This window comes from Rattus norvegicus, chromosome 1 (genome assembly GCF_036323735.1).
Source record: "Rattus norvegicus strain BN/NHsdMcwi chromosome 1, GRCr8, whole genome shotgun sequence".
Taxonomy (NCBI): domain Eukaryota; kingdom Metazoa; phylum Chordata; class Mammalia; order Rodentia; family Muridae; genus Rattus; species Rattus norvegicus.
Genome location: NC_086019.1, coordinates 168,874,820 through 168,896,189, shown reverse-complemented (window position 1 = coordinate 168,896,189; position 21,370 = coordinate 168,874,820). Strand labels below are relative to the sequence as shown.

At 37.9% G+C, this 21,370-nt stretch overlaps 1 protein-coding gene and 1 pseudogene across 1 annotated transcript; one reads left to right on the top strand and one right to left on the bottom strand.

The window, feature by feature from the left end:
* On the top strand, positions 2,384 to 3,082 carry Or56a41-ps1 (olfactory receptor family 56 subfamily A member 41, pseudogene 1; annotated as a pseudogene).
* On the bottom strand, positions 7,218 to 8,165 carry Or56a3b (olfactory receptor family 56 subfamily A member 3B). The gene has a single exon (NM_001000185.1). It carries the CDS (start codon positions 8,163 to 8,165, stop codon positions 7,218 to 7,220), a length of 948 nt encoding a protein of 315 aa, NP_001000185.1.
* Positions 8,166 to 21,370: the final 13,205 nt, after the last annotated feature.

Below are 21,370 nucleotides of genomic sequence, written 5' to 3'. Positions count from 1 at the left end.
ACAACAGACTTAAGTCCCTGTCTCTTCCTATGACCTCCCTGTCATGGATTTTCCAATAAGTTTAGTGCTATGTATGGATTATCTACTGTGGACCTCAAATGCAGAGAATGGTGAGTTACCCCCATAATGATAATGATACTATTGTGTAAGTGGTCAAATCTTGTTTGTCAGGTTGGTATCACAGTTCATAGAGTTCAAATTGACCCCTTCCCCCGCCTGCAGCCTACATAGCACATTCTGACACTATGAAAGGTATCAGATAAGGAAGAGGCTTCTATTTTTGGCCCAGCGTGTGTCTTTGTATCATGGTGCTGTGAAAGTTTCACCACTAAATGATGTTTTTACTCTCTGTTTTCATCCACATTTTTCCTGAGTATTAAGCAGCAGTTATAATAGCTTTTAATAGGGAAAATGTGGGGATAATAAATAATACAGTGTATTTGTCATATATGTGGTACTTTCTATGATCAATCATGCCTTTACATCTGCAGTAGGATTATTGAATGCCTATCTTCAGCCAGTTGGCTACTAAGCTTCTCTATGCTATAATAAAAAGATGAAATTCCATTCATAATATCTTACAAAACAAATATAAGTATGGGTAGCAAAATTTGATTAATATTTTATTAGCAACATGGCTGACGATTTTAGAACCACAAAGGAAAAAAGAAAAAGGAAACGTTTAAAGTGATAATCAAGAAATCACTTTTCCAAGAAGTGGAGCTTTTGGCACAAGTAATAATGAGTCAGGTAGGAGTTAATTTTGGAGGACAAAAGGACTCATTCTAAGGGAAAGGAATGCTACATGTGAAGATCAGAGTGATTTACACAAAGCAGAACACGCCCTTTAAGGGTGGCTGCATCTAAGTGCAAACAATGAAGTCGGTTTGGGCTGAGAACTTATATGAAGGCATTATTATTTTTACATAAAATTATGAGTGCTAATGGAAATTATGTCATCAGGAAGCTGTGTGGTTTAAGTAGAATGAAATGGACATACATTAATTTTGTAGATGAAACAGTGGAACCTTTGAATTCTTGCCTGTTTCTTTTCAGCTGTTTTCAGCCCTACCTGCCATCATGGTATCATCTTCTAACAACACAGGGATTCAGGTGACAGAGTTTCTGATGATCTGCTTTCCCGGAATGCAGGACACACAGCACTGGCTATCCATCATCTTGGCTCCCCTCCTGGTTTTGGCTCTTACAGCCAACTTTGTGTTATTATTCACCATCCATCAGGAGGCATCTCTGCATGAACCCATGTACTATCTGCTTGCCATTCTCTCTGTGCTTGATGTCATCCTCTGCCTCACAGTCATCCCCAAGGTCAGTCCCTCCCAGGCCACTCACTTTTCATCTTCAGCTACATAGTTCTTTGTTCTTTGTGTGAATCCTTTCCTTCCTGAAGAAAAATGTTCAATATGTCACTCAATCATTACGCCAGATCCCTCTCAGTTCCAAGCTGTGTCCCCTTCTATTCTTTTTTCATTCATTTATTGATTGATTGATTGATTTAATTATTTATTTAATATCACAATATTAGCCCTCCCTCCTAGTTCACCCCACAGCTCCTCCTTCCATTAAATATGCAGCTTGGTCTTCACACAGGTTTCCTTTTACTCTTAATGCCTAGTTTTTGAAGTTTTAATGATAACTCTTTTGCTCTTTTCCTACTGTCTGTTAGTAATACTTTAAAATCTAAATTTCTCCTTAGTTCAAGAGGTACTGTCTTTGATGAAATTTCCTACTCCTATGTCTAAGGGATCTAGAATTTAGTCACTGAAATTTAATTGGATTTATATGTCATATACTTAGAGAGGAATCATTTTAGGGAAGATTTCTCAAAGTGTGAAGGGACTAGAGATGTTCCAATGTAAGCACTGAACTTACTGTCTTTGATCCTCCTGTGACACATTCATCCTTAGATGGCAGATAAATCCACTGGAATTGGTTAAGAATGAAGGAACTCAACTGAAGATAAAATATGAATAATTGCTTTCACAATAAAAGCTTGGTTTCTAGACTTAGAGAAAAGATATAAACTAGAGTCTGTACATCAGCAGTACTCAACCAGTGCATCATGGTCTCTTTAGGGCATTTACAATTCACAACAGTAGAAAAATTATAGTTATGAAGTAGCAATGAAAATAATTTTATGATTGGGGTCACCACACCATAAGGAACTATATTAAAGGGTCACAGCATTAGGGAGGTTGAGAACCACTACTGTAGAATAACATGGATATAGAAAGTATTTCCAATTGGTATGCTATTCCAGTGGATTCAGGATTTGGATGGTTTTACTCATACACCTTATAAATTTCTTAAGGTTAGATATTTTAGGATGATAATGAATGCACAGAGTTTTTGAGAATGATAATTCCGGCAGGTCCTGCTTATCTTCTGGTTCAACATGAAACCTATCAGCTTTGTGGGCTGCTTCCTGCAGATGTTCATCATGAATACCTTCCTTCCTATGGAATCTTCTACCTTTCTGGTCATGGCCTATGATCGCTATGTGGCTATCTGCCATCCCCTACGCTACCCATCCATCATCACAGAACAGTTTGTCATCAATGCAGCCATTTTTATTGTTGCCCGCAATTTTCTAGCTACACTGCCCACTCCAGTTCTGGCTGCTAGACTCAATTACTGTGCAAGCAATGTGGTGGAGAACTGCATATGTGCCAATATTTCCGTAGCAAAGCTTTCCTGTGGGGACATTCGTCTAAATAAGCTCTATCAGTTTGTGAGCGTTTGGTGCCTACTAGGTTCTGATCTGGTGCTCATCTTGCTGTCTTACTGTTTCATCTTGAGGGTTGTTATGTGTCAGCAGTCGGGAGGTGCAGTCACCAAGGCCTTGAGTACTTGCGGTTCACATCTCATCCTTATACTTTTCTTCTATACACTGTTGCTAGTCTTTATTTTCACAAACAAGGCAGGAAAGAAGATACCATCAGAGGTACCGATTCTTCTCAATGTGCTGCATCATCTCATCCCACCTGCCCTCAATCCTATTGTATATGGAGTACGAACCCAGGAAATCAAGCAGGGGATTATCAAACTATTCAAACACTAGTTCTGATACATGGGCCAAAGAAGGACTTTGTAGAAGGGATTGTGAAAATCTGGCCATATTTTATTGTTGTTTGATGAGCATACTACAATAGACAAAATATATGTATGTCGCGACTTTCATCTTGAACTTACAACTTCGAAATTGCTGTTACAATGTTTACTTGCACTTTCCTCTATGAATATATGCTAAATCACCCTTTACGGATACATTGTGTTCTTCATTCTGACTGTCTTTGATCATGATGTGTCAATAATGCAGCAATTAAATATGAATTTAATGCCTTATGTGTGTTTTTCAATTTCTATGTCCTCATTAGGCATCATAATTTATAGGATAGTGATGAAGGGACACTTTGAAAAGGACTTGGGGCATATGGATAGGATTGGGGAAACCAGGAAGGCTTCCTTCAATACTCTAGGTTAAAAATGATTGATAAAGAGTCTGGACCAAGGGAGTGAGTGAAAATTGAAGTTATGAGTCACAAGATTGTAGAGAATCAACGAAGTGTGTAAATATTTCCTCCTGAGTCTAATAAGATAGTCCTCAGTAGAGAAATATTTGTCTCAGAAATGCTGAGGACTCATTCTGTGTTTAGATAATGGTGTCACTAGATTACTGATAGGAATAATGCCAATTTCATTCAAGGAGAATTCCGTCTTAAACCCCAGATCATACATTCTTGCTTTCCAACCCCAAATTGAAATGCATATAAGCTATAATCAGAAAAATTTACCAAGTCACTTTTTCTGGTATTAAATACCTCATTAATTGGTTGTCTGTATAAAGTATAGCTTTATATATTCAGTCAATTTTGTTCACTTCCTATATGGTAACAAAACAAATAAATATTGGAATTTCTCCTGCAGTTTTCAGAATCAGACTAAACTCTCTAACTTGTGACTACAGCAGTAATGAAAACGGATGTATGTGTATGTAGTATTGAATATGTAGGTTATTGGTTATTTTGGGTATAGCTGCATATGGTAGTTCTTCTAGTTCTATGTGTTTTGTTTTTGTTTTTGTTTTTTTTTTTTTGGTGTGGAATCTCCAGATTGATTTCCAAAGTAGTAGCACTAGTTTACCCTTCCACCAACAGTGAATGAGGCTTCCCTTTCACCAGATCCATGCCAGTATTTGTTGTCAATGTGCTTTTTATGATGTATGATTCCCTAAATCTGGGTACTTCTGACATGAAATATCTCATTAATTGATTGTCTATATAAGGTATTGCCATATGTGTTTGATCAATGTTGTTTATATTCTGTATAATAACAAAACAAATCAATATTGAACTTTTCTGTGGTCTTCAGGTTCACTGGAGCAGTACAGTTAGCACCTGCTTGGAAACATAGGTGCATTTATGTCTCTTTAAGCATAAGTCATAACTGAATCTAAAATTGGGTCAAAATCATGTTCGCATAACATACTCTTTATTATTATATAGGCTACTATAACTAATAAAAATCTCACTGTTGCAAATATTAATATTAGAATGTCATAATTGAACACATTAATAACTCAGTACAAATGAAAATTCTCAAAGTTAAAGTAACATCATCTCACCTTAAAGCAAAACTAGAATTTCTTCAAATTCCTTCTCACTCTAGTCAGAGAGGTCATCATAAAAAGGACAACAAATAGAAACTGACATAATTCACTAATATCTATTCAACTTTTCCATCAAGCAGGAACATACAGTAGTTTTCAGTAGTTGGATGCATGTAGATCTATAAATGATGTCTGTAGAGGAGTTTTTTTTTTTTTTTTCAGAGCTGGGGACCCGAACCCAGGGCCTTGCGCTTCCTAGGTAAGCGCTCTACCACTGAGCTAAATCCCCAGCCCCCTGTAGAGGAGTTTTAATCCAGCAACGTGGCCGCTCAGGCAAGGGATCATATCCAAAGCCCCTGTAGGCCTATGTAATCTGGCTGCAATGCAGACACACTCTGTATTACAGTATGACCTGGCAGGAATACAGACATGCTCTAAGTACACATCTTCAATCACTAACAATGAAGGTATGGTAGTTTGTAGAAAGAAACAGCCATGTTTGAAAGTGACATCTAATTGAGGGACAGACAAAGTGATAAATCAGAGAACGATCTGAAAGAATGGGTCAGAGGTAAGATGCACTCAACTCATGAGAAAAACACAGGAATGAGAGGCTTCTTGGGGGGGGCAGAGAGAGAGAGAGAGAGAGAGAGAGAGAGAGAGAGAGAGAGAGAGGGAGAGAGGTATGTTTTAGTAGGATAGTTTTACAGGGAGTTGGGAAAGTTGCAGAGAGAACAAGCTAGACATGGGTGAGGACAGAATGAGCCAGAGAATGAGAAGAGGCCAGAAGATCAGAACAGATCACCAGAGTTAGTATGAAGCCAAGCAGAGCAATTCAGGCAGAAACTGAAAGACGCTGGATTAAATCAGAGAGAAGCTTGAAGATTAGATTGTGTGGAGACTAGAAGCTTTCAGGTCTAGGCCTAGGGATAGTTAGAACAGAGAAAGAAATGTTCTGGGCTCAGTCAAGCCATGTATTCACACAGCTTGAGTATGGCTCTCACCTTTTTCCTTCATTTGAGGAAAGAAAAGCAACATTTACAGATGTAGATATACAAACACTCTTTAGGCTCACTTGAATTTTGATCTGTGAGTATTTGGAAATGCTTCTATTTCCTCTTTCAACTGTCACTGAGGAAACAACATGGGAGGTGTCTATGTTTATGGTAAATGAGAAACAAGGAAGCTTTTCAATGTGAATGATGCCTGTTTCAGGAGAGTCAGTAATTTTGTAGACTCTCAGGACTATATGTGCATTTTGAAACTGCCTCATGCACCAGATAAAGATCCCGAAACTGAGAAGACTAGAAGGGAGAGCTCAGGGCTCAAACAGCTTAGGGTTTTTAGAATTTTTTCATTTTTCAAGTTATTGCTTACATGTTCAAGTAACTCATTTTTTCTAGTTGTTTCTAGAAGGAAAGAAAAGCAACCTCTCAAGATTCCTCGGATCTAGATTAACAATCTTCCAACATTCCTATGGATTGGTTTATATTTTGCCTAAACATCATCTAACTTTCTCAATAATTGCAAATTTCCAAAAATCTTTGTATTTCTAATCCTCAATAAGACTTCCAAATCAGAAAAAGCTGATTAAAAAAGTTTTGCCCAATTAGTAATGGACTGTAGTATATTTATGTTGTATTATGGGGTGTCTTCTGATATATCATTACACATAAACAGAACCCTGTACACAGATCACAGGGTATTTGTGAATCCAAGAAATGAAGTTCCAAGTGCAGCAGTAGTGTGACGTCATGAAGGAAGTAGCTCGAAGTGATGGCTCCTTCTCCTAAACCCAGTAAAATGTAAATTGTTCCATGTTCCATGTCAGTTCTTCAAAGAGCTTTGGCTTGAGTGTTTTGCTAATAACAAAGAAGCTTGGCTGTAAAACACGAGGAAGATGGCAGAAAAATGTTGGCCTGAGTGGACATAAACAAAGCAGACTTGCTTCTGGCTCTAGTCACTTTCAGTCATTCAGACCTGACCATTAAAATGCTGTACACTGTTCATAACCTCATTGTACAATTAGATTAATTTTATTAATGAAAATGAGCTTCAGTTGAGGCCACTAATGTCTATAGTCACAATAAAAATAAATGTGCAGAGATTATCAATGTGGGAGCAGCTGGGGATTATTTTTCTATTATAGTGTTTACACCTTTTGGATTCTTCTACTTCAGACAAAATAGAATATTTATTACTGGAAAACATTTAAATATCACAGAAGAATGGGACATTTTGTTTGTTTGACTTTTTTTTTTCAAGAGAGTGTTTCACTGTGTAGTTCTGGCTGTCCTGAAAATCTCTTTGTAGACCAGGCCTGCTTTGAGCTCAGAGATCCACATGTCTATGCCTCCTAAATGCTGGGATTAAAGGCAAGTTCCAGTACACCTGGATGAGATAGGGAATTTGTGTGTGTGTTTGTTGGGGATATTGAGTATTTTTAGAGGAAGGTAAAGTCAAGAATATTTTTTAGAGTTAGTTCTTACTTTCCTCATTAGAATGTTCTGAGTTAGTGTTTCAGCCAATTTTCTATCAACATAATAGATCACGGTGCATTAGGAACGCAGAGATGCAGTTGGCCTGTTCACCACCCCTTCTTCAGTAATCTTTTGATTCCTTGCTTAATCTCCTGGGTTCTCACCCCATAAACAATGGGGTTAAGGGCTGCAGGGATGACATGGTGGAGGATATTGAGCAAGATTGGCACATCAGAAGAGACTTTCCTCTTAGCTACATGTGTGAGGATAAAGACCAAAAGGATGGTGCTAAAAAACAGGATAAGGATAAAGTGAGAGCCACATGTGCTCAGAGCTTTGGCTACAGCGCCCTCTGCCTTGAGTCTCAGCACAGCTCTTAGTATGAGGGTATAGGAGAGGAAGATGAGAATTAGGTCAGATCCCAGCAGAGTCCAGCCTCCAGCAAACTGATAAAGACGGTTGACTGTGACATCGCTACAAGAGAGTCTAGAGACAGACATGTTGGCACAGATGCAGTTCTCAATGACATTTCTCCCACAATAATGGAGTCTTGCTGAGAGAATGGGGATGGGCAAAGGAATAAGGACATTCCTGACAAGAATGAATGTGGCTGCCTTGACTACAAATTGGTCAGTTATGATGGATGGATATCTCAGTGGGTGACAGATGGCTATATAGCGATCAAAGGCCATGATCATAAATGTACAAGATTCCATAGCAAGAAAGCTGTTCATGATATACATCTGGAGGAAACAGGTAGAAAAGCCAATGGGCCTGAGATCAAACCAGAAGATGGCTAATACCTTGGGGATGACAGTGAGGCAGAGTACGATGTCCAGCATGGAGAGGAGGCTGAGCAGGTAGTACATGGGTTCATGCAGGGAGGCCTCCATCCGGATGGTAATCAGAAGAATAGCATTAGCCCCCATGGCTAGGAGGAAGAGAAGACTGAGTGGCAGGGAGAGCCAGAGCTGCCAACTGGGAGACCTGACAAAACAATTTAGGAGGAAGTCTGAAACTCCAGTAGAGGTGGTGTCGTTCCTGTGTGCTGTCATATTTTGTCATATAGTCCTACAACTTTCTTTTAGCAAGCTGTAAAATTAGGATTCAGATAATTAGGTTCTGACTCTGAATATATGAGGGTAGAGCAAGTGGATTTATTATATACAATTGTAGCAGGTTATCCAAGTCAACCAAACACATCTGTTTATCTCTGGTGCCTTGTTTCTGGGGGCTACTACCACTTTAACCAATGTGGAGGACTGAAGTAGCAAGACTCATCTGTACATTTGATTTTATCTTTGACAGTTAGCAAATCTTCACAGAAACTAAAACTGAGAAAAATGCTTAGGAAATTATTTTCATGTGCAGGTCAAAATGTATATTTTTACATATATTTTCGCCCTATTTTGAAATACTCACATACCCTATCATCCAACTTAACTACAATAGTGTAACAAAATAATGCACAGAACACAACAAGGACTCAGATAAATGTCTCTAGTTCCTGTAGCATTCTAGCCTTTCACTTGTATTTACTTTGCTTTAATTATATATTTTATCTACTCTATAATGAAGAGTGAATATAAGAGTGAATTCCTTTGTCGCAAAAAATTATTTTTATTTGGTGAGGATGTACCTTACAAAATAGTCGGTCTTTCTTAACTCATCAAGCTTTTAAGAGTCCTAACCTCTGGACCAAAGAAGAGTAAGTAACTACAGTGCTAGCAGAGCAGTGGGTGTCACAAAACAAGAAGAAGGATCACATGTTCTGATTACAGTGGTGTGGGAATTATGAAGTTCAGTTGTTTAAGCCTTCTGTCCCTGTTCATGTTCATTTCTGCCTTGAGTGATCCAGGTACGTATTTCCACCCTCCTATTGCTGTGAATCTCTTCTCATTTAGGATTTGCCCATATAAGTCTTTTAACCTCTAAGGTCATAAAATTGGAAAAGAAAGTATCTTCACTTGAAAGGTGGTGAAATTGTGTGTACTCAGTGGGATTATGGTGATACCAAATGAGTGAGCCACTGTAAGAATGCGTACACAAGAGTGAGCTGGTGGCACAGAGGTGAGCATAGCTGCTTTCCAAGAAAGAGCACAGATTACTTGGAGAGGGCTAAATCTCACGCTGTGGAGAAGTGGGAGAAAAATGTAAATGATATGAAACAGTGCCTTCACAGACATCAAATATTTTAATGTGCATCTCCCCCGCCCCTGGACTGTGAGCAACCTCAAAGAGTATCATAGCTTGGCAAATTGTGGCATTCCAGGACCTTTCAAGTCAACTCATTGCACCTAAGTCTGTCTAGGATATAGCAATGTCTGATGAGGTGTAGTGATTCTGTGATAATGTAAACTTAAGACAGGGCCAGGTGCAGTGGCACACATCTGTAGTTCCAACACTCAGGAGGCTGAGGTAGGAAGGATTCCCCAGTTCAAGGCAGCCTGGACTACAGATAGAGACACTCTTATAAACAAACCAGAAAGCTTAAATTACTATATAACTAATAGTTTTATAATGGGAATATGTTAGAAAAAAGTAGTTCTGAGGTTGGGGTGCAGTACAATCAGAGTTGTAGTGAAACTGGAGAGCCAGAGCTCTATGATATTTTCATACCAATTGCGTACTTTTTCCAAGAGGCTCATAGTACATCTTTGTTCCTAGTGATGCTTCTTCTACTCCCCAAATGTATTCTAGTTCTTTGCTAGCTCCTCCCAGACTATCCCTATATTAATGATGCAGCTCAGTGAAGAGAGGATGAGCCTCCTTTCACAGGACCCCTCTGTTTACTCTTCCTGACAGTTGTTTCTTCAGGCAAAAAAGAGTTCACCAGCAAGAACTATCGGTGTATAGAGAAAAAAGTTAAATCTCCCATTTTTAAAACCTTGCTAATAATAATGAGTATATAATAACAACATATTAGTAACAAGTATATTACTAACAATCTTGGCAAATACAAAATTAACTTAATAGTTTCATTTATGTGTCACAATATTCTGGGTAAAGGTTAGGTAAGTTAACCACTTTAAAAATTTATCTTTTACCTGGGCAAGAGTTGGTATCTTTCCTATAGTTTAAAAGGTATGCACGAAAATGTGAAAGAAATAAAGTCTAAATTTCTTTAGATACAAGAGCAGTGGGAATATAAACACACCTATCTCCAATGGTGTCAAGGTGACAAATAAATACACATTCATACACACATACATGTATATAAATACATAAATATACCTGTCTGTCTGTCTATCTATCTATCTATCTATCTATCTATCTATCTATCATTTACCTATCTATCTATCTATCAGTCTATATTATCTATCAACCTACCTCTTTACTTATCTATCTGTGTTTTTCTATGATGCCCTGCCCAAATCTTAAGAATAGTTTACTAGCATTTGGACTCCTGTCCTTTTCACTGTTCATAAGGCTCAATTTCATCCCTCATCTACTTTTTGTATTGGTTCTTATTGTTTTTCCTTGGTTTTATGGGCTAAACCCACTGCAAAGCTATTTTCATAGCTACACTCCCATAACTTCTTTTTCCATTTCATAACTTCATATCCACAACCTCAATCTCATCTTAGCTTCTCTTTTAATCAGTTTTGAACTTTTCTTAGTGAAGTGTGGCCTTAAATAACCTATAGAAGGTACCTTCTAGTCTGAGTTTGTAACTAAGGTGCTTTCTCTGTGACTTGGGCATTATTAACTCCACCTGATCTTTTTCTATTCCAATATATCTACTTATGAATTCGAGGTTTAAATCAAGTTCCTGCTATGTCCATAATTTGTGACAATTGACCTAACCACAATTAGCATTTCTTTTATCCACAACACATACAACTTCTGTCTGATGAAAAATATTCTTATTATCACTACATTCATCTTTAAGATTTTGCATTTATTGCTTCCTCATTTTCTGACTAATTTCTTGGGAAAATTTACATTTGTTCCTTATGAAGTATAGTCACTGATCTCACTGTGATCAAGTACCTCCTCTACCTCACAGAATCATGAAGTATTCCTGAAAAGAATAGAGGGCTTTCATATTGAAAACGGGAAGACTTTTGAGTTTATGTCTAGAGGCTCCCATCAAATACAAGGTCTAGTGACTGAAGAGTGGAGGATGATGCAGGAGCCTAGAGGAAGAAGCATGCTTTGTGTCTCACAGAGCTTAAATGTGACTATTTTCATCATTAGATAAAATGTCTGGATGTCATATGATCACTTTATATCTTTCCCTCTCATTCATACTTCCATTTTTCCATCTACCTCTCTGCTCTGTCTTGTTAGAATTCCCACTCAACAAATATAGGGTTACCTATACAGCCTAAGAAGTTAAGTACCTTAAAACACATCTATGGTATCTCTTAGTCTTTGTTTACAACTAGAGCTTGTCAGCGACACTGTTAAGGCTGACACTGGCTTCTATGGGTCTACCCAGGGGTATGATGAGGAATCTTGGGAAGTTTAAGTTCAAAACAAACAAACAAAAAAAGACATTGCAACCAGAGCCTATCTTTAGGTTGACAAGACCACGGATCAGCACTAGAGAAGCACTGTTCCAAGAAGTGACAGTACTGTTCGTTTCTCCTGGCTTCTTGAAGTTCAGACAGGAATGCAAGGAATCTGTTCAGTTGTTACTCTAGGCATTATTGAGTAGAATAGGAGGTAGTTCATGGCTTTTTGGGTATAATTTTCTAGTTTTGGAACTATCACTTTTGGCAATTTTAACTTTTGCTAAAACTTGCTGAATTATCTTTCTCGCAATTCCCAATTACATCTTTTGTTCCTACCTATGATTTTACACGTACCTAAATTAGTTCCTACTTAATAATCCACTTAAAAATATATTCTTCCCCTAGACCCCTGAATTTCTCTCTTCATAGCTGACAACTACCTGTTTTCCACAGGATGCATGTACTGCTTAGCTTTTCTACTGCTCACCCCACTAGGAAAGACAGGGGTGGGGGTGGGGGTCAGAAGAGCTAGTTCCTCACATTCGCTTCTTTTTCAGACAGATTATCTCTACTCTTCTCATAACACTGACTCAGCAAAAGAAATTCCTCTCCTCAGAATCACTTACCAAGAACTTGAGTCAGGGGTTTTGGATCCATGGATGCTAGAGTTCTGGCTAGTTTCATAAGTAGACAGGGTAGTTATACAGCCAGAGCCTCAGGGACCTTACCCACTGCAATGCTCTCAATTTATTTTCTTTCTAGTTCAAAAGAGCCCTCTGGGGGAAACAAGCATATAGGCAAGAAGAGAAAATCATTTTCTTTTTTTTGGAAAGGAATTTGTTCTGGTAATTCATCCTTCATTGGCTGTTGTCTGCAGGGATTAAGTCAATCTCCTGGGCAAAGGGCTTGTAACATAAATCTATAGGTTTACATGTTCACTTGGTGCCTGCCATGGAGTTCACAAGCTCAGTTTTTGTGGGCTTTCTGCATATGCTTGTTGTATAGGTAGACTGCCTAAAACTGCATGACTCAAAGTTAACCTATCACAACTCTTTTCATGGAGTTGTTATCATAATATAAGAGAAATAGTAAAAGAAATTCTCACCAACATGGTTTTACTCATTACTCAATGGAAATATTCTAATTAAATGAGATAAAAGTCTGTGCCTTTCTTTATTTGGTGCTTAATATGCCCTGAATTCCATTTGTTGTTTCAGACACTGTACTTCTCATCTATGGAAAGCAACCTTAAGTCTTCCAAATATTGTCTATATTTTAATTCTTTTGAATATATGGAATGAGATGAGCCTCTTTCTGCCTCCCAAGAGCAGGGATTTGAGGCTTGTGCCAGCATTGCCTGGTTCATATCAGATATTTTGGGACATTGCTTTTTTGGGGGCCAAATCTCATAAATATCATTTTTATAATAATTCTTAGGATTAATTATGAAATGCAAATAAGTTATTTGAGAATGATTTGCTTTTAGGGGGTAAGGGCTTTGTTCTTAAAATTCGTTATGAAAGACCTAGAACGATTCTTACTCTATGACTATTTTTGATTTATTATTGAGGAAAGACTCTTTGAATATCTTCCAAGTACCCAGAGAATTATGTTCCTTTCTGACTGAAGTGGATAGCTCATACAATTTTCTTACATAATACATTCACTGGAGGTAGGTTCTCTGCAGACTTTCAAACTTACTTCTCCATGCACTTCTTTCTTTTCCAGAGCCCTGGTCTATCAAGTATAGAAGTTTTAATCTTTCTAAATGTTAAAGTACCAGAGTCTCCACTGATGAGGTCCTCCTGCAATCCTGTCCTCCTCTCTGTTTACCAGGCTGGGAACTCTTTCAAAGCAGCATATCTATCTATATGGCTTTTCTCATTTGTTATCCACATTTTATATTTTCTTTACTTCACTGGTGTCTTCAAACTATACTATAGTCCATGCAGACAGATTGTTATGGTCTCTTCTGTTTCTTCTTGACCGGATCTTTAAGCCTATGAGCAGATTAGACTTTGACATCATCCTCCTTCAGGATTTAATGTAGCTTGCCTTGAGGAATGACCACCAAAGTAGCATGCTGCTATAAAGGATTCAATATCTTTTTATGACCTCTTTATCTTAAGTCTAAGGTTTCTCTTGGTTTCTTTTGATGAACAGATGGTATTAAAAATAAACTTTCTTGAATTCAAGGTCATTAGCTAGCAATAATTTTATGCTCAGGAGTAAACTAGTTATCATTTTAAAAATTGTAATCAAGGCGACATAGTAGACAAGGGGTAAATTATACACTGAGAGGCGATAATGAATGGCAAGCCATGGAAGAAAAAAAATGATGTAGGAGGTGGCATCAATAGTGGTTGGAGGAGGGGCCAAATAGGTCAGACTGTGTATAATCCTCTCAGCCATTGTTAGCATTTCTTTCTATTATGAGTGAATTGTGAAGCTATGCATAGTAGAGATATAACTAGCCTGACATGTTTGAAATAGATGTTTCAATATAGTCATATTAGACTGTACTACAGAAAAAATAAAGAGAGCTAATGCAAAAAGCTTCCTCCATCTCCCACTAGGTCATTGCAATAATCCAAACAGAGATGAAGTGGGTCCTGTGAGCCTCTTGCTTTCCTGGCATCTGGGACATTCTGTTGGCTACCCCCAGTTCTCCATCCCCCATTGCTACACACCTCTGTACTTCAATTTCCTGACCCTCTATACATCTCCCCTATCTCCTCCCACACCTGATCCTGCCCTTCCTTTTCCTCTCCTCCTCCTCCTCTCTTCCTCCCAAGTCCCTCCTACCCTCTACCTCCCACGATTTTTTTGTTTCATCTTCTAGGACTGAAGCATCCACACTTTGGTCTTCCTACTTCTTGAGCTTCATATGGCCTGATATGGATGTCTCCTGAGAGGCTCTGCCAGAGCCTTACTGATACAGATATGGATGCTTGCGGCCAACCATCGGACTGAGTATGGGTACCCCAATGGAGTATTTAGGGGAAGGACTGAAGGGGTTTGCAACTTCATAGGAAGAACAACAAAATTAACCAACCACTCCCACCCCTCAGAGCTCCCAGGGACTAAACCACCAACCAAGGAATACAAATGGAGGGACCCATGGTTCCAACTACATATGTAGCAGAGGATAGCCTTATCTGATATCAACAGGAGTGGAGGCCCTTGGTCCTGTGAGGGCTTGATGCCCTAGCATAGGGGAATGCTAGGGTGGTAAGGCAGGAGTAAGTGAATGAATGAGTGAGTGAGTGAGTGAGTGAGTGGCTGGGTGGGTGGGTGGAGCATAGGGGGGTTGGATAGGGAGTTTTCGGAGAAGAACCAGGAAGGGGGTAGCATTTGAAATGTAAATAAATAAAATAACCAATCTTTATGTGACCCCAGCATATAGTTATTAACCTTTTTGCTATTTATTTTTGAATATTACTTTTTTAATTTTACTGTGTGTGTGTGTGTGTGTGTGTGTGTGTGTGTGTGTGTGTGTGTGTGTATTAGAGGACAATGTGTAGGAGTTGATTTGCTCTTTCTAGGATATGGAGTCTATAGATCAAGTTCAGCTCACGTGACTTGTTAACACACTCATCTCTCATCTGTACCCATTGAGCCATCTCCCTGGACCTGTAATAAGTATTCTTATATGAGCACTTTTTGTGAATGTCAGAAAATATACCTTCTGATTAAGTCATGTGCAGGTAGAAATGCTGTGTAAATTAGAATAAATATTTTTAAAAAATAAAAAAGTAAATAAAATATAAAGAATTATTAGCTAAAAATTAAAAAATAAATTAAATATTTTAAGTTATTTTAATATTACATTTATTCTTCAAAAATGATCATACTGTTCCCATCATCCATCCATCTTTCTTTCTTTCTTTCTTTCTTTCTTTCTTTCTTTCTTTCTTTCCTTCTTTCTTTCTTTCTTTCTTTCTTTCGTGTAACACAGAGTCAGAGGAAGACTAAGGACTGATGATCCCTGACCTTGTATCTTATTGGAATTTAATAAGCACTGGTTGCTTACTATTTGAGCTTAAATAAGTGCTGGTTTCTTACTCTGTAACTCTCTTACTATTTGTGCTTTAATAAGTGTTGGTTTCTTTTTCTTACTATTTTGTGCTAATAAGCCCTGATTTCTTTTCTCTCTCAATGATCTCTCACTGGCTTGCTTGAGAGGCCAGGAACATATTAACTCTTTATGAGGCAGAGAGAAAAGAAAGGAGAAGAATTAAAATCCTTTACACAGGCAATATACATGGACACAAAAGTCATACACTTCCTGGTCGGGCCTGACCACCTGTCTCATAAGCTCTTCAAGTGTTCATGCATGCTTTCACAATACATCTTACATACACACACCCACACACACGCACACGCATGTATGCACATACACACACATACATATATGCTGCGTGTGTGTGTGCGTGCATTTCTCTCTCTCTCTCTCTCTGTATGTGTGTGTGTGTGTGTGTGTGTGTGTGTGTGTGTGTGTCTGTGTGTGTGTGTGTATGGTGGATGGAGCAAAAACCTCCATGAGGAAGTTTCATTGAGCAAGCAACAATGCAGAAAGAACTCACTCATTCTGGTTGAAAAAGAAGCTCCTTCTCTATTGCCCAGAAAAAGAAAAAGCTTTTACCTTTTTATTGCTGAAAGTAAAAGCCCCTCTAAGAAAAAAGACCCATCTCTCTATTGGTGAAAGAGAGAAAAAAGTTCTTTCCTCTTTATTTCTTTAAGTAAAAAGCACCTCCCTTATTGTTGTTCTTGGTTCTTATACTTTCTCAGAATAAATGATCCCATGGTTTTCCAAGTTTCATCACATTCCAAAAGTTCATAGCAAGTTTGAGTCATAAAGTCAAATCATAAACTGAATAATGAGTTATAGTAGAAATGTTTACATGTGTTCCATTAAGACTAGTATATAACTAAACATTCATTATCTCTCTTCTATCTTTATAAGTTCATTAAAAGTTTAAAGCAATAATTTTTATAAGTCAGCACAGTTTTATCAAAAGTCATATCATCTGCATTTATGTCATATTAGTTTTGAAATTTTGTATAGATAAATTAGTCAATATTTTATTTTCTGTCCTTGCATGTACAATAACTTTTCCATTCCAAGTTTATGACTTGCAGTTATCAGATAATAGTTTCAAATCTAACCCCTATTGTAAATTTGTTTCGTCTGCTTTCTTATACTAGTGCAATGAGTCTGTGATGCACATGTAGATTTACAGAGTCTTAATTACAATTTTTCAAAGGACTGGGAATTACTTGTAGAAATTTAGAAATTTTATAGAATCATTATTAGAAATTATGAAATCATCAATGTGTCTACATAGAATTACTACAAGAGATTACATCTTCATTGATCTGTAGAAAATATCTGCCTAATAGTGTGGGCTAATATCCAGTAATCATTAGGATATGTAATAATGACAGGAAAGGTATGTCAGCAGAAAGAATCAGTCCTGAGATGAGATCTCTGAATGCCCTGCAATTCAGAGTTTATTCATCCCAGCCATGTAAAATGATGGGCCATCTCCACAAAAGTCACCTGCATACCTTTAGCCTTTCCAAGATGGCTTCTGACATGGTAACAAAGGGTCTTCAGTGGCATTCTGAGGAAATGAACAAATTCACATTTCTTAACGTGAATATTGATTTTTTTCCATTGCCACTAGTTTTCCTTGTGACTTCATAAGTTATAATTGGGTTTTAATGTTTGACGCAAAAAAAAAAAAAATCACAGTCCCAAATCTTGTGTTTTCTAGAAAAGTTCAATAGAAACCATTAGAAAGTTTGTAGCTCATATTATCAGTTGTATTCAGAGAGAACACTAGTACTATATTTTTGTCTTTTCAATCTCTGCCTTCCAGGGTGATTTTTGAACACTTTGTGTCATAATTCTCCTCCCAAAAGTCATTGTTTTTTTTGTAGTTATTTAGGGGTCAGATCCTTCCACATTAACATGTTCATGGATATTGTTGTTGAGGTGGTCTTTTTTGTGCATACAAAGCCATTTTAACTGGAATTTTAACTTAAGAGTGGTGTGTTGGTTATAGGACTCTTTGCCTGTTTTGAAGAATATTTTAAAAAATCACTTCATTTTAATTTTTTCCCAACACGTATATTCACATTGCTTTTCATTCTTTTCTCCAATTGCTACCTTTCTTGTCCCAGGTTAATCAGTCCTCTCTGCCCATCTTCTTCCTGTGAGTATGCAGACTACCTGCTCAGAGCATCACTGGGATTTTTTTTTCTTTTTTTTTTTTTTCGGAGCTGGGGACCGAACCCAGGGCCTTGCGCTTGCTAGGCAAGCGCTCTACCACTGAGCCAAATCCCCAACCCCATCATCACTGGGATTTTTAAAGAACCTTCACACAGGTTACCTTTCAGAGTGATCTGAAGATCATCACTCTCAGTGTGTAGAGTAGATGCCCTGGGCATAGAGGCTTATAATAATTCTTCCAACGCCAAATTAGAATACAAAGAAGGTGATATGAGTTTCTTTTAATTAAAAAAAATTCAATCTAACTTCAAACCTGTTTAGCATGAACTGGAAGCGAGAAGGGATTTAGAATGATGGATGATGAGGGGAAGAGAGAAAGTCATCCAGTGGAAAATGCTGCTGTAGTTTTCCTCCACCCTGGGAACTTGATGGTTTGAGGTAAACACTATACACTGGATTGACTCTGGGCTGAGTGATGGGGAGTTAGAAAGAACATAGTACAAATGGGACGAACCAAAGAATGTGTGTCCCCAGGACAGAAGGGAATGAGAAGACAGAAAGAGAAGTGCCTGAAATTAGTAGAAACTGAAATGAAAGTAGAAATGACAAAAGGTTTGTGTGTGTCAGGACAGGGGAGAGAGGGATAGAGGGAGGGAGAGAGAGAACTGAAGAGCTGAGACTTTCAGAAAAAGAGAAAGGTACAAAGAGGTAGACTAATGAAGGTTTCTAATTAACAATCAACTAGGAGACTTCTTCCTGTTTCAAATCTACATTCTGCAATTTACTCTCATAAGGACTCAATGTACTTATGAGTACAGGAGTACAAGGTACAAAGTACTGCTCACGAGATCCTCTATCTGTTAGCTTTTTTCAGATCCTTGAATCCTTATGTATGATACTGGTCCTCCCGAAAGAATCTGTGAGTCTAGCTGAGATTTGGTACAGCCTCCACCTTGCCTTTTACTAATTTTCTAACCCAGGACTCTAATTTCCCTTCAAGATCTACTCCCATATGCCATTCTTACAACTTTCCCACATGTAAGCCTAGTTCTAGTCCCACTGATATCATGGAGGTGGGTTGATGTCTTCATTTTCCCATGAGATAGTACTTTCTAGCAGGCAGGAATAGTTCTGTACTCTGTTTCATAGAAAGGGACATTTATATTACAGTTCACACTCCTTCTATTCCCTGGAGAAATACAGCTTGCTTGCCATGAAGAAGTTGGAGAATTGTGAGCACAGTGTATTTTTAAATTCTTGAGTATTCCTCTTAGGTTTTTATATCCTATGATTCCCAACGTAGAGTCAATCACTTATTGCCACCAAAGTCAGAGCTCATTTCTGCTTTTGACATATCTATTCATTGCTCTATCTTATTCCCCCCTCATTACATATTACTCTCATCTTATAGTCAGCCACATACTTTTAGGTCATATATTTGTTCATATATAAATCTAAACTTCATATGAAGTAAAACGGGTGAAATTTGCTTTTCTTAATCTGTTTTAAATTTTCCCTAAACTAATGATCTACCGGTCTGGGGTTGCAGCTAATTTGGTAGAGGTTTTTATTTTCAGTGGATAATGTTTAAGGCAGAGACACATAACTATTCAAAGTTCTAAAGAAATTAGTGATCGTAAGTACTCAGTATTGAAAGGAAGAGTTTTGGCTCAGGAACCCCAAGCCCAAGTTCTCAGCACAAAGGAGATTTATTTTCCCCATGGGGACAGAAGGCAGAGAATAAGTAACAAAAACAGTGATGAGGAAGAGAACAAAAGAGGAGGAGGAGAAGGAGGAAGAGGAAGAGGAGGCGGAAGAAGAGAAGGGGAGGAGGAGGAGGAGGAGGAAGAGGAGGAGGAAGGGTATTTGACCTGGCAAGACAAAAGCTTGTCGCTGGGTAAGGAGAAGACAGATGTGGCACATAGGCAAACGGCAGTTTATAAAGGTAAAATAGGAAACCCCATGTTAGGATGAAGTGTTGAATTTTGACTAGGCATGTTACTTAGGTGAGTCAAGAGGGGCTTTTGATTGCTGGACTTCAATACTTTGATATCTGGATCTTGTTAGTCGGCCTTATGAGGAGAAAATTATTTTTAAAAAAGGCAATAGACCTTAGTGGCTAACTTTTGGAATGTAATATAATGCTATTTTTATTTAATTTCACTTTTTTTTACAGTCCAGTCATTACCCTCATCCAGTCAACCTTCCCACAGATCTTTATCCCATTCCTTCCTCCCCCTGTTTCCAAGAGGATGCCCCCTCCAGCCCTCCCTACTCCCTGAGGCCTCAAGTCTCTTGAGGGTTAGGTAAACTAATGGTTTTTAGAAAGGCAGAGAAAATGTGACAGATCAAGCCATTAAAAAAACCCAACAAGGATATGGGAGGAGCTGCTGAAGTCGTACCTCTATCTGAAGTGCCGTTGTCAATTCATAATTGCTTGGGAAGGGAGAGTTACTTTTATTTGGGGTGAAGCCATTAGTAGATTGCCCACATCCTAGAAGATGACACCTTATAATATTAATTGGATTCAGTGGGTTAAATTTTTTTTAAGAAAGGAAGAAAATGAAGTTGGAAAGGAGACATGTTGGAAGGCAAGGGAAAAGGATGATTTAGGTACATTGTACATATGCTTAAATTTTTCAAAGAGTAAATAAAAAATAAAAGGATAATTCTACATACACCAGGAAAACAAGACATTATGTGTTAAGTATGCAAGATTCCAAATGTTTTAAAATTCAATAGGATTCAAATATTTTCAGAGCGTTTTTGGTTCATAGCATCAAATTAATTTTTTTCTTTTTTTAAAACATTTTGTAGGCAGGAATATTGAAGTTCAAAAAGTTTTGTCTAGGTTTTGTTTGTAGGTTTCTCTCTCTCTCTCTCTTCTTCCCTCCCTCCTTCTTCTCTCTCCTCCCTTTCTTTCTTTCTTCCTTCCTTCCTTTCTTTCTTTCTTTCTTTCTTTCTTTCTTCCTTCCTTCCTTCCTTCCTTCCTTTCTTTCTTTCTTTCTTTCTTTCTTTCTTTCTTTCTTTCTTTCTTTCTCTTAGTTTTTTTTCTGTGAGCCAGGAGCTCATTATGTAGCCCAGATTGGTCTGGATCTTGGATTTGAAGTAGTCACACCTACTTTCAAGAACTTTTATTGTAATTTTCAGATCAAATTTCCAGAAAAGACCAGGCTTGAGGTCTTTTCATGAATGAATACATGTTTTAAGACATTTAGTTCACCTTTTACCATAGTATTCTTGGTTTAGGTAACATTCCGTGCCATTTTTATCACTATAACTTTGGCTGTTACTTGTGACTGGATAGAATCATTATGTGGGAAGATGCTACTCAAGGTAGTTAATGGACACTGAATTTTTCCAATCGTCTTTCTCCCTCTAGGAATTTTATGCTGTCATGGGCTTTAAAAAGGGGTTTTGTTGTACCTCCTATAGGTTGGAAAAGAGATAAGAGTTTGGAATCTTTATGTAACATCTTTGGATGGTGCGTACTAACTTATAAACCTTGGAGGGTCATGCAATGGGATTGGCATTTATGGAGATAATGAGGGGAAGTAAGCAG